This window comes from Oncorhynchus tshawytscha, linkage group LG14, assembly GCF_018296145.1.
Source record: "Oncorhynchus tshawytscha isolate Ot180627B linkage group LG14, Otsh_v2.0, whole genome shotgun sequence".
In the NCBI taxonomy this organism is placed as follows: Eukaryota; Metazoa; Chordata; class Actinopteri; order Salmoniformes; family Salmonidae; genus Oncorhynchus; species Oncorhynchus tshawytscha.
In genome coordinates, this window is record NC_056442.1 from 2,812,737 (window position 1) to 2,827,073 (window position 14,337).

The 14,337-nt window shown below is 45.3% G+C and overlaps 1 protein-coding gene across 7 annotated transcripts in view; it reads right to left on the bottom strand.

Moving 5' to 3' along the window:
* The window catches only part of LOC112255123 (guanine nucleotide exchange factor DBS-like), a 72,371-nt gene that overhangs the window by 42,948 nt on the left and 15,086 nt on the right, over positions 1–14,337 (bottom strand). The window contains exon 1 of one of the 7 annotated variants that reach the window (XM_042296800.1): positions 9,015–9,339. The exons of the other annotated variants lie outside the window; for them this stretch is intronic. Coding sequence (XP_042152734.1) covers positions 9,015–9,087 — 73 coding nt within the window. The 5' untranslated portion in view covers positions 9,088–9,339. Of the gene's footprint in view, positions 1–9,014; positions 9,340–14,337 lie in introns of those variants that run through there. 7 annotated transcript variants of the gene reach the window in all.

Genomic DNA, 14,337 nt, shown 5'->3' on the forward strand with positions numbered 1-14,337 from the left:
GGGTAGCCAGTCCTCTTCTGGCTGTGCTGGGTGGAGATAAGAGAACATGGCCAAGATGTTCAGACGTTCATAGATGACCAGAATCAAGTCGACAATCTACTGGCAAATCCTTATCATATGAAGAGAAATTAAAGATAAAACGTATCGGTGCTCATCGGTCATGAAAATTACACAACAAGTTGGAAATTCGCAAATTCAACAATGAGTGGTTTGGAAGGAATCAGTGGCTAACTGCAAGTGTTACAAAGCAATCACTAGCCTGATATTCAGACGAGTGGGCATGTGGTCCAAGTCTGGGTTTAAGGGTCTCTTTTCCAAGCTTAAAAGGATAAACATTCAACACTATGGTTGAATACATTGGCCATGCTGTCAATCCAACATGACTTGTGCCGCGTTCAAAACAACTGGAAACTCGTAACTGGAAACTGGGAACTCTGAACAAGCTCCGACTGGGAAAATACGGTCATACAACTCGGAATTCCAAGTCGGGAACTCGGGCCTCTTTCTTGAGCTCTGACCTGAAGATCACTGATGTCATGATTCAACCTTGTTTTTTTCTGAGTTCCCAGTTGTCTTGAAAGCACCATAAATCCAGAGAATGACAGACTTTGAGGACAAAGTTTAATGACAAAATTAGCCTACGAAGGACCGCGGCGCCACCTTCCTGTTGAAGTGAGCACAGCACAACAAGGTGAGTCCAAAAATGTCTTGTATGCTGCTGCATCAATGATGTAATATGCCAGGGTGTCCTGGCCATAGAGGCTTTTATTCTCGATTTTAGTTAGGCCAGGGTGTGACTAGGGTGGGCATTCTAGTTTCTTTATTTCTATTTCTTTGTTTTTGGCCGAGTGTGGTTCCCAATCAGAGGCAGCTGTCTATCGTTGTCTCTGATTGGGAATCATACTTAGGCAGCCTTTTTTCCAACCTGGTTTTTGTGGGTAGTTGTTTTCTGTATAGTTTATTTGCCTTACAGAACTGTTCGTCTTTCACTTTGTAATTTTGTTTGAGTGTTTTGATAAATAAAAATCATGAACACTTACCACGCTGCGCTTTGGTCCGATCCTCATTCCGACGAGAGCCGTAATATATGTACACATAGGTAACATATATACACTGTAGCTAAGAAAGTAATGCAAAGTGTATGTTATGTCGCAAGCTGTTAGTAGCCCATGTGCCTCACTCTAATAATTTGTTCCTTTTCCCTTCATAATTCCACCTACTGTTCTGACTTGGTGGTGCACATGTAGCCTATAGCCTGTTTTAGATGAATGTAATCATGAATATTGTAAGAGCTTTTATTGTCTGCTTATAGGTCTCCTTTATTTATCCTACGGTTCTGACTTGGTGTACCGGGAGAATACTGTAAGAACGGCCCATGTTCTGAATTCTGTCGCTGTACCTTTCAAAAGTGCTGAACAAACAGTTATATTGACTATGTCTGTCCACTCGGTCATTAATGTCTTCATAGAAATGGCCTCTTATCCACTCGGCGTCCCATTTGTACATCTCAATTGTCAACAGAAACCACATTTGTTTAAGCAAGTCAGCCACATCAGCTTTGTGTTTTTAAAGGGCAGTAAATGAGGCTGAATGAACTGTTTTGCTGCCAGACAAGGCTTTGCTGATAGCCAGGTGTAGCAGTGCTAAGGTGTTGGGACAGCTTTATGTCGGCCCTAACAGTTTGTGTGCACCGTTTGTCACCGTTATAATGCAATCAATGTATTGTTTAGTATTGTGTAGTGTGGCTTTGCTGGCATGCATATGTTTTTTCTTGAGTTTGCCCTACCAAGATTTACATGCTAAAATCGCCACTGCCAAGGTGAGTTTAAAAAAAAACTTTATTACTCTCTATTCTTAACTCATTTTAATAAAAACAATTTGCAGTGATGATAAATTGCTTCTAACTAATGCTTATGCACCTGTTTAGGTTTGATACCATGCTCTGCCAAATCAACCATCATCAGTATAAACCAGAAAACCCTGTGGTCACATTTCAGGAGGGACTGACTTCAGGTCTCAGGGAAGGTCGATGCCAACCTGTCAGGCTTAGCTAGCTCCAACCAGCTGGAGCCGGTAAGACTAGCATCCACACAGTGAATGGGTCCATAGGGATCAAGGTTGAGAAACACTAATGCAGTCTATTCTAGAACCATAGACATGCATGTTGGCAGTCACTGGCAGTATTCAGTCTGATGTTGGTGTAATGCATCAGGACAGGTGGACAGGCAGCCCTGGGTGGAAGGTAACAGCTCAGTCTTACAGCCCTGGGTGGTAGGTAACAGCTCAGTCTTACTACAGCCCTGGGTGGTAGGTAACAGCTCAGTCTTACTACAGCCCTGGGTGGTAGGTAACAGCTCAGTCTTACAGGAGTCTTACAGCAAGCTGCCACTACAGTCTTCCCTCAGACTCTTCCCCTATAAACCCAGAGTTAGTTTGTTTAATAGCACGGTTAGGATAACACTCTGGCCCAAACCCAGACACTCACACACACACAACCTAGAGAGAAGCTGCCACAGAGCGAAGGGTGTGTGTGAGTATATATTTCTAATTCTCTAATAAATCTAACTTAAGTTTATACAAACATGTCTTCTAAAAATAGACCTTACAGTACTTCTCGCTCTGTGTTTTCCCCTCTTTCTTCCTGTTATTAGAGGTAAGGAACGTCTCTAACCCATTCAGTTCCATTGAGAACTAAGGGCCCTACCCTCCTCACCGAGTGCATTGTATATGATGTGTAGAGACGTGTTCAGTCTCGTCACTGTGGTCTGTGAGCGCTCCAACTGTGACCCGGAGAAAAGCCACCAAAACAGGTCTGTGCCAGACAGGGAACTCTTAAGCAGCACAAAACCACACAACACCCCCAACTTCCTCCCAACCAGGCCCCACGTTTTGAGGTCGATGGGAGCCAAGGATGATAAACCCCCCCACTCATTCACAATCAGGTCAGGGGACTAATCAGTGAAGGTCAAGGGTTACAATGTGAGGATAGAGCTGACATGAAAACAGACAGAATCATTTATACTCTATGCAAAACATTTCTATTAAGGTTTTACATCTTGTCATATTCCTTCCTGTCTGGTAACTATTGTATAACCTCACAGATTACAGCTCAGATCTGGATGGATGACAGCTCACAGAGAAGAGGGGAGAAAAGGGGAAAAAGGAGGGGGAGAGAAAAGGGGAAAGGGGGGAGGGAGATTGAAAGGAGGCCAGGGTTCTATTACTAATGCCTGCATTGTTAATGAGGAGACCTGGCTCTAGTTGAGCTGTGGGGACTGGGAAGACAACTACACAGCTCTTTCCAGTAAAGGAGATTCTACAGAGGCCTCTCTCTCCACGTTCCTTCTATGCGTTTCATCGAATGCCATCAAAGCTACAAAAAAAAAAAGATCCGACCAACAGTTTTTGTTGAATAGTTTACAATGCATTTTCACTCCAGTCATGACATTCCTTTCACATGATCGTGTGACCCCACTGACACAAAGGTTCACCACCAGTTACACACATGCACCAACATGGTAGTTACCATGCCTCTGTGCTACACAGAGTGCTACTCCCTCTCCTGTCCCATGAATCTCTCTTTGTTCGGTCATCATGTTCCCACAAGCAGCCGGCGGTTAAACACATGTTAGCAGGCTGGAAAGACCTCCTTGCCTTTACACGTCTGGTCTGAAGGACAAAGTCACTATCACAGGTGGTACAGTCCTTGATGTCGGCCCTTGAAAAATACAGTATAATCATCCAGTCTGACATTAACCCCTAGACCCTAACCCCTCCCTTCCCCTCCCCTTTATTTAACCCCTACAGCTAAACCCTCTGTTCGCTGGTCCATGCAGTAACTTCATGTGTTGTCATGGTATGTGGTGTATGGGCAGGGTGGGCAGGGCAGTCTTGGTATGTGGACTGAAAGGCAACAGATTGTATTGGGGATGTGGAAGTGTGTGTGTGTGTGTGTGTGTGGTGGAGCACCATGCTGTGTGGAGCACCATGCTGTGTGGGTATGAGCTGGTGATGGAGCCAACTGTTGGTGGTGGTGTGGCAAGAAGAAGGGCAGCTGTGTGTGTGAGTGAGAGGACAAGTAAGGGATGAACAGCCGTTCCACAGCTGTGTGTGTGTACTATTGTGTGTGTGTGTGTGTGTGTGTGTGTGTATCATTGTGTATGTGGGGGGAACCCAGTTCTATTATGGTATTACAGTCTGGGTTACCAGGTCCCCATCTGCCATGGGGATAACAACACACACGACAGTAACAACTGGGTCAAACGGCCACCGTTGCCCTGTTGCCATGCGTGCTCACTGTGTGTGTGGGTGCCTTCTGCCCAGCCCATAAATCTCTGGATTAAATCTGTAATATTTCTACATGATGAGCTGCATTATGTGGCTACTGTTCAATCTTTGTCAAATCCTTTTTTTTCTCCATGGAGCGTCAGGTGCCAACAGGGTGGCTAGTCTGCTATACTGTAAGCTACACTATATATACACAGCAGTATGTGGACACCCCTTCAAATGACTGGATTCGGCTATTTCAGCCACACCCATTGCTGACTGGTGTATACAATTTGGCATACAGCCATGCACTTTTCATAGACAAACATTGGCAGTAATATGGCCTTACTGAAGAACTCAGTGACTTTCAACCTTGGCACCTTCATAGGATGCCACCTTTCCAACAAGTCAGTTCGTCAAATTTCTGCCCTGCTGGAGCTGCCCCGGTCAACTGTAAGTGCTGTTATTGTGAAGTGGTAGGCCACACAAGTTCACAGAACGGGACCGCCGAGTGCTGAAGTGTGTAATAATCGTCTGTCCACGGTTGCAACACTTACAGGAGTTCTAAACTGTCCCTGGAAGCAACGTCAGCACAAGAACGGTTCGTCTGGAGCTTCATGAAATGGATTTCCATGGCCGAGCAGCCGCACACATGCCTAAGATCCCAACACGCAATGCAAAGCATTGGCTGGAGTGGTGTAAAGCTCGCCGCCATTGGACTCTGGAGCAGTGGAAACGCGTTCTCTGAAGTGACGAATCACGCTTCACCAACTGGCAGTCCGATGGACTAATCTGGGTTTGGCAGATGCCAGGGAAACGCTACCTGACCCAATGCATAGTGCCAACTGTAAAGTTTGGTGGAGGAGGAATAATGGTCTGGGGCTGTTTTTAACTGTTTGGGCTTGGCCCCTTAGCTCTAGGGAAGGGAAATGTTAATGTGACAGCTTACAATGACATTCTAGACGATTCTGTGGTTCCAACTTTGTGGCAAAGGTTTGGGGAAGGCCCTTTCCTGTTTCAGCATGACAATGCCCTCGTGCACAAAATGAGGTCCATACAGAAATGGTTTGTTGAGATCGATGTGGAAGAACTTGACAGGCCTGCACAGAGCCCTGACCTCAACCCCATCGAATACCTTTGGAATGAATTGGAACACCTACTGTCAGCCAGGCCTAATCGCCCAACATCACTGCCCGACCTCACTAATGCTTGTCCCCACATCAATGTTCCAACATCTAGTGGAAAGCCTTCCCAGAAGAGTGGAGGCTGTTATAGCAGCAAAGGGGGAGACCAACTCCATATTAATGCACATGATTTTGGAATGAGATGTTTGACGAGCAGGCGTCCACACACTTTTGGTCATTAGTGTAAACCTGGGTCTGTGTGCTAGCCCTGAGAGACTGGAGGAAATGTGGCAATGTCTTTCCGCTTGGCCAGCGGAACAGTCTGTGTGTTGACAAGCATATCTCTGTTACTGAATGGAAGTAAGAGACAGACAACACACCACTGTTCATCACCCTCTCCACTGTCCCACGCTACTACCACACACACACCAGATAGTCCAAGGAAACAGAACATCTCTTTTAGGATACCTCTAGTCAAACTTTCCCTTGGTTTGACAAAAGGAGAGACATTCCAAAGAAGAGATTCCAAGGATGTGTTTTTACTCGTACTGTAAAACCTCTCTTGGTACTTAATAGTTCAGGAGATGGAAGTGGGTTCACCGTATTGATCAATGTCAACTCAGGTGTTTAATAAAAAGCATGAGCTGGTGCACACCTAGAGAAAATTATGTAGAGGTGCTGACTAACGGTGAATAAACTGGAAGCTATAGAAACAAAAGGGAGTCGCACACTCCACATACAGTGGGGCAAAAAAGTATTTAGTCGGCCACCAATTGTGCAAGTTCTCCCACTTAAAACGATGAGAGGCCTGTAATTTTCATCATAGGTACCCTTCAACTATGACAGACAAAATGAGAAGAAAAAAAAAATCCAGAAATTCACATTGTAGAATTTTTCATGAATTTATTTGCAAATTATGGTGGAAAATAAGTATTTGGTCAATAACAAAAGTTTCTCAATACTTTGTTATATGCCCTTTGTTGGCAATGACAGAGGTCAAACGTTTTCTGTAAGTCTTCACGAGGTTTTCACACACTGTTTCTGGTATTTTGGCCCATTCCTCCATGCAGATCTCCTCTAGAGCAGTGATGTTTTGGGGCTGTTGCTGGGCAACACGGACTTTCAACTCCCTCCAAAGATTTTCTATGGGGTTGAGATCTGGAGACTGGCTAGGCCACTCCAGGACCTTGAAATGCTTCTTACGAAGCCACTCCTTCGTTGCCCGGGCGGTGTGTTTGGGATCATTGTCATGTTGAAAGACCCAGCCACGTTATCTTCAATGCCCTTGCTGATGGAAGGAGGTTTTCACTCAAAATATTACGATACATGGCCCCATTTATTCTTTCCTTTACACGGATCAGTCGTCCTGGTCCCTTTGCAGAAAAACAGCCCCAAAGCATGATGTTTCCACCCCCATGCTTCACAGTAGGTATGGTGTTCTTCGGATGAAACTCAGCATTCTTTGTCCTCCAAACACGACGAGTTGAGTTTTTACCAAAAAGTTATATTTTGGTTTCATCTGACCATATGACATTCTCCCAATCTTCTTCTGGATCATCCAAATGCTTTCTAGCAAACTTCAGACGGGCCTGGACATGTCCTGGCTTAAGCAGGGGGACACGTCTGGCACTGCAGGATTTGAGTCCCTGGCGGCGTAGTGTGTTACTGATGGTAGGCTTTGTTACTTTGGTCCCAGCTCTCTGCAGGTCATTCACTAGGTCCCCCCGTGTGGTTCTGGGATTTTTGCTCACCGTTCTTGTGATCATTTTGACCCCACGGGGTGAGATCTTGCGTGGAGCCCCAGATCGAGGGAGATTATCAGTGGTCTTGTATGTCTTCCATTTCCTAATAATTGCTCCCACAGTTGATTTCTTCAGACCAAGCTGCTTACCTATTGCAGATTCAGTCTTCCCAGCCTGGTGCAGGTCTACAATATTGTTTCTGGTGTCCTTTGACAGCTCTTTGGTCTTGGCCATAGTGGAGTTTGGAGTGTGACTGTTTGAGGTTGTGGACAGGTGTCTTTTATACTGATAACAAGTTCAAACAGGTGCCATTAATACAGGTAACTAGTGGAGGACAGAGGAGCCTCTTAAAGAAGAAGTTACGGGTCTGTGAGAGCCAGAAATCTTGCTTGTTTGTAGGTGACCAAATACTTATTTTCCACCATAATTTGCAAATAAATTCATAAAAAATCCTACAATGTGATTTTCTGGATTTTTTTTCTCATTTTGTCTGTCATAGTTGAAGTGTACCTATGATGAAAATTACAGGCCTCTCTCATCTTTTTAAGTGGGAGAACTTGAACAATTGGTGGCTGACTAAATACTTCTTTGCCCCACTGTACATATAACCTCCCAGTCATTTATTGGGTAAAAATAACACCAACGTTTCGGCATCACTGTGTCTTCTTGAGGGTGGAAGAAGCCCTGAAGAAGGCAGTTACTATGAGGTTATATATATATATATATATGGAGTGTGCGACTCTCTTTGTTTTTATAACTCATGTGTTTAAGACAACATATTAACTCATGACAAGGCAGAATATACTGAGAAAAAAACACTTCCTTAAGCTCCCGGAAAGGATTTGAAATACTTTTGGAATCAATTCAAACCAATGCAAAATACAACAACAAAACAGACTGCTACAGTTTTCTCAAATGAATGGACAGTCAATGAAATGAAAGTGTTGGCATGACAACGTGGCACAGATTCCTGCTGGTGCTGCCCATGTTATGACCAAGCCATCCAGATTGGCAGATTGGTAGAGAGAGAAGACTCTTCAGTCACCCTCACTGCCTCTTCCGTCACCCTCACTGCCTCTTCCGTCACCCTCACTGCCTCTTCCGTCACCCTCACTGCCTCTTCCGTCACCCTCACTGCCTCTTCAGTCACCCTCACTGCCTCTTCAGTCACCCTCACTGCCTCTTCAGTCACCCTCACTGCCTCTTCAGTCACCCTCACTGCCTCTTCAGTCACCCTCACTGCCTCTTCAGTCACCCTCACTGCCTCTTCAGTCACCCTCACTGCCTCTTCAGTCACCCTCACTGCCTCTTCCGTGTGACGTGGCAGTGAGGATGACACCTGAGGTGCCAACTGTGAAGGTTCGGTGTGGAGGGGCTCGGGTGAGTTTAAACCCACTTTATGCCAAAGCCTGTCCATCTGGCAGTGGAGAAACAAAGACAAGAGACTCTCACTGTGCAACGGCCTGGGTGTGCACAGGTATGCAAATTAAAACAGACACTTTGGGTGTTTTCATTCGAATTCTCTTGTTTAACATTTACTAGAATCTAGTCCTGACTACTTGGCACAAGGCAACAAACACAGTCATTGGTAGTTGAAAATTGTTAGTAACCAGGTACCAATTAACTGCTGCTACAGTATTTCCATTTATGCAAATAGAGTATTTTTGCAAGAGGGAGGGACAAATTTAGATGTTCCACACTGAATGACAACAAAGCTCAAATAAAGTGTAAAAAAAAAGTGCATTAAACTGAAGTAGAACTTCCTCACCTCTCTGACAATACCGTTCAGTCTCACACACAGCTGCACACGCACTGTATTCTGTCACATGCACTGTCACTCACATACACACCCCCCCGCCACACAAACACACACACACCTTACCTGTTATCAAGTTGAGTTGCAGCCACATCCTGGTGATGTCATGGCAGAGCAGGGACACTCGGTTGAGGGCCATCCTGTCCCCCCTCTCACCCCCGGGAGAACACACACTCCCGAACACACACACTCTCAGAATAAGCGGTCGTGTGAGCGACAGCCGTCCATTCCTCCACAGCCTGAGTGCTGAGACTTCAGCCGTACACTAAACGCTCCGTCGCTGGGCGGCACACACACACACACACACACTCACCACACCCCCATCCCTCCCCCTCTGTCTCCATATACACACTCAGCCAGACTGGGCTCAGTTTCAGATTACACCTCCCAATGATCCCTCTCTCCCAGGTACTGAAAGAGCGTAAACAAACGACTCAGAGAGAGAAATAGACAGACACAGAGAGACGGAGAGAGGGAGAGACGGAGGAAGGGAGGGGGAGAGAGAGAGAGAGACGGAGGAAGGGAGTGGGAGAAACAGAGAGAGACAGAGAGAGAGAGACGGAGGAAGGGAGGGGGAAAGAGAGAGCAGCCAGATGTAATTCCCTCAGATAAGCCTATACATGTGCAACTCACACATCTATAATCGGTGTGTAAGCTGGTCTGGGATCAGATCAAGGGGAGATAAAGACGAGTGACAGACAGAATGTGGTTGGTACCAAAGCCATCGTCCCGCACACAGCCCTCTGGAGGACTCCTCTCTGGCTGATACCCCTCAGCCAATCAGGAGCCAGGGCCTGAGTGATGATGTCACAGAGCAGCTGCCTGTATGGGACCGCCTCCAGCTCAATGCCACCTATGACATTTACTGGCCTTTTATGCAGCCAGAGATATGGAGAGGGATGTTGCCCCCACTGAGCTAGGGTCAGTTATGTGTTAAGATGATCCTAGATCTGTCACACGCACACCACATGTTTGTTTTACTATCCTTGTGGGGACCAAACAATTCCCTAACCCCTAACCCTTAACTTAACCTTAATCCCAAACCCTAAAACGGGTTGTTTAGGAATCCAAAGCGGTCAAAAGCCATCCACGGACCCCCCACACCAATCCCAACTCAACAACAAGTATTTAGTATCAGTTTTGTGTCTGACAAGTAGTATGGAGTTCTGTTTCTTCATCCTATGTAATGTATTCTCAGTGAATTATTTTTTTTTCTTCCTTGTTCAGAGAAATTAGTTGGGTTTATTTCCTATCCTACATCCTGATATTACTAGGTTCTGACCACTAGATGGTGCTGTTCCTGCCATTTAAAGAATCCCCACATCCATTGTTAAAGGGATGGTTCACCCAAATTACATATTGGTTTTCTTACTGTATAAGCAGTCTATGGACCAGGTATGACAGCAATCCATGCTTGGCTTTTGTTTTCAAAAGAGAGCCATTACTGCTGGGACATTCACCCCCTTGTGAAGTGTGTGTGTCTGTGTGGTGTGTGTGTGTGTGTACTTAGCCATAGATCGAAAGAGTTTTGATACTTTTACTGTCAATTAGGCAAACTCTGTTAGAAAATGTGAAATGCAGAATGTTTACAGTCAGTGTTAATTGCCGGTGGTCCTATCTGCTGAGCCTCTCCTTGACATAAAAGTCCAGACGGACTTGGTGCAGCTAGTGAGATAGTGAAGCAGTGGGCTAATCTCCTCAGGAAGTAATACGAGACTCTAGCCGAGACGGTTACACACAGAGCACTGTGTGGGAAATCCCCTTAACTCACTACACAGATCCCATCACACATGGCAATCAACCCCCCTTCACGCTGCAGCCATCCAGACATCCATCCAGACATAGGAGACAACAGTCTGTCTGGCCATGGTGGAGAGGACAGAGTCTTGTACTTCCTCTTTAGTTCGATTGTCATTGTGGTCTTTTATGAGGTGGCCACCTAGTGATGAAGTCATGTATCTGACAGTGCTACATGTTTCCACATAGAATACAGAACAGATTAGGAGACCCCTTCTACATACAGGATGTTGTATAATCCCAGGCAGTATTCAGACAGGGTGGCATTAGGTTTTTCATTTAAAGTAAAAACTGAATTGACTGAGGGACGGTGGGGTTAGAACGATAAAATTAATTGGTTTCATCCCATCTCTCTCTCCAGTCTATGTCCAATAGACTCCCACAGTCCAATATATCTAGAGACAGAGTATTACCAGCAACCTCTCGTCAGGCTGGTTCTGGCTCCCAGACTATAGCAGACAAATGACTGTGCTTTCATGGGATAATATAAAAGGATCATTTGACCTGTTACCGTGTGTCTCTCTGCCCCAGGGTCACTTCATCCCTCCCTTTCAATCGTTTCCCCGTCCCTTCCCCAATACTTATCTACCTCATGTTACACAGCATTATAATAACTTGATAATTAACATGCCAATAACAGGTAATGCTATCTTTTTTTTGTTATTACTACGCATAAATATGCGTACAATATGCAACACTTCAATTACTTTCGAAAGACATCAATCCCGGCCCTACAGTAATTAGTCAAACACTGCTGATGTCAGTCAACAGGGACAGACTCAGGAGTAAACAAGCTTGCATCCCAAATAGCTCCCTAGTCCCTATATAGGGGGTCAAAAGTAGTGCACTATAAAGGGAATAGGGTGCCACTTGGGAAGCACACCAAGTGTGTCTGATCCAAATCCTTTTACATTGTCTCTCTGTCGGAGTAGTGATGAAAATAGACTGCCGTTACTGTATTTGTCCCCATTATGAGAACACCCAGGAACCAGGAAGCATATGGAGATTCAGCCTGTCAACTGTTCTACTGTATTATGGGATGGCTGACAGCCTTCCTGTCACATTGTCCCACTGTAGGGGTGCGTCTCATCTCATATATCTATACTGACCTGATAACTGATATGAAATCCAGGGCAGAAGATGGGAAGTAGACAGGGACAGTGTGTGATCTGTGTGACACTGAACGCTGACTCTAGGAAAGGAAGTGGTAGTTTATAAACAGACAGTTTCCTGTGGCTGCTGGATTGCTTTGCGACACGAGGCATTCACAGGGCATGGTGCACAACAGACCGGTCAGCATTTCATTTCCAAGAAACAGATTGTTAGGCAACTTAGTTGTGACCCATGCCTGGCCTGCTATGTTGTAAATTGTAAACATTGACACCCCTGGACTAGACGCTTCTGTCAATGTTTACAATGCAGACCGATCTATTGGTACGATGCTCGGTTTGTTTGCATTACGTGCAACACTTGTACCTGTGCGATGCAGTTTCCTTCTGAATAGTTTGTGTACATTTGAACAATAGAGGATGGATTGTCTTGTTGACTGATGGAACTAAATACATGACTAATAGCAGCTGGAGCCAGGCACTATTAACATGACTTGAGGTTAGTGTTATGGGTGGAGTCCCCACGGTCTCTGAGACAACTGTGAAGTGTGTGTTTGTGTGTACATTATGTGTGAGACAGAAGCTGGTCCTGTGGGTGAGGGAAATCAACCTGTCTTAAGTAATCCAAGGGTCAAACATACTAGCTTTATTCTGGGCGGAACTTGTTGACAACTGAGCTTAGTACTTAGGCCACAAGTGTCAAACTCATTCCACGGAGGGCCAGGTGTCTGCAGGTTTTGGTTTTTCTCCCTTTCAACTAAGACCTAGACAACCAGGTGAGGGGAGTTCCTTACTACTTACTCAATCAATCAAGTACAAGGGAGGAGTGAAAACCTGCAGTCACTCGGCCCTCCGTGGAATGAGTTTGCCACGTGATCTAGGCGGTTGATATCAACGTTTAATTTATAACGTGACTGATAACATGAGATTACTGCTGACCGTTGGCAGGCCTGTTCAGTTGAAGGAAGTCGTTGTCATGGTTGATAAACCGATAAACATGTGGCCTGAGATGAAACAGTGGGTCTGGGGGGGCATGGTGGAGACTGGACCAGACTAACTGCTCTAATTGACTGTTTATGCCGGGCTTTCCCCATCTCTTTATTCAAACAACATTTGTTCCCTCCCCCCATAAACTTACCAGGAAAATCAACATTGAGGTGTGACTTAAGGCCTGTGGGATCTGTGTAGGTGTACGAGAACAGCCACCTAATGCTGACATGATCTCAGGGGGATTTCTAGAGCGGGAACACTGGGACATGTAGGACTCACAAGACAATAGACCATCTATTGATTCAATAAAGGATTAGACTCTCTAGTTTAGTCAAACCAGCGGACAGGAAAACACCTAAAAACTAAATGCTGTTTTTGAGATCATTTATAGTACAAGAGAACAACAACCAATCTTTCATATTTCCTTTCTCTGACACTGCATGTGTATTTGTTTACCAAAGGGAGTGGCTGGTCACTCTCTGTCTCCGTCTCTCTGTTTCTCAACCTCTCTATATCCTTCTCCATCTCTCTGTTTCTCAACCTCTCTATATCTCTATATCCTTCTCCGTCACTCTATGTGCATCAGTTCAGAATGCCAGACGGTCATTAAGGCCAATTTGCTTGTTCCTGCCCACTCCCAGTCACGTCCGCCTCACCAGCAGCCTGGGTGGTGCTACCAGGGCAGGCAGGCTTGTGTGTGTGTGTTCTTATCAAGCTTTCTTACTCGGAACCTGGGCGTCGTAACACATATTTGGGATAATGATTAAATAATCATACTTCCAACATTCATCATGTATAAAACACTATCAATAGCCTGACACACCTGGGATTACCAGCTGTGGGGATTAGTATACGACCACATTGAAAGACAGACAACTTGGGAAAGTAGGGATGGAAGAACAGATGGCAGACAAGATGGAAGGGCAAAACAAGGGAGGGAACAACAAACAGAAAGAGAACAGGATAGAGGTAGAGAGAGCACAGCCAAAACAATCAGACAAGCCTTCATGTCGGAAAATGATTCATCGGAACATTTCACAGTCAATTCAGTTGACCTAATGTAAACACCTGCTCAATCATAAAGAAACATCGACAGCATCCAATCAGGCACAGACAACAACAACACTCCAATATCCATGCCACTTCTTAGCAAGACAAACACTGAACTCTTACCCGAGTCTGACAGAGAAAGCATCATCACATTACTGTATCCGAGTCAAAAACATATCGCCTCTTTCACAAGCACAATACCAAAGGACGCACACAACAGTCTACACTGGACTGGAGTAACACGAGTTGGATAAAGGCTAGGACAGGAAGGGGGTAGCCTATGTGTCAGTGTCTGGGCCTGGGCTGTTCAGTATCTAGAGATGCTGACGCTGCAGAGCACTACAGAGGGGTCACAGTGAGATTCAGAGGTCAGGTAAAGGCCACCGCTGGGCCGAGGAAACCGAAATTGACACTGACAGATAGAGAGGGTGTTCTATGGGATG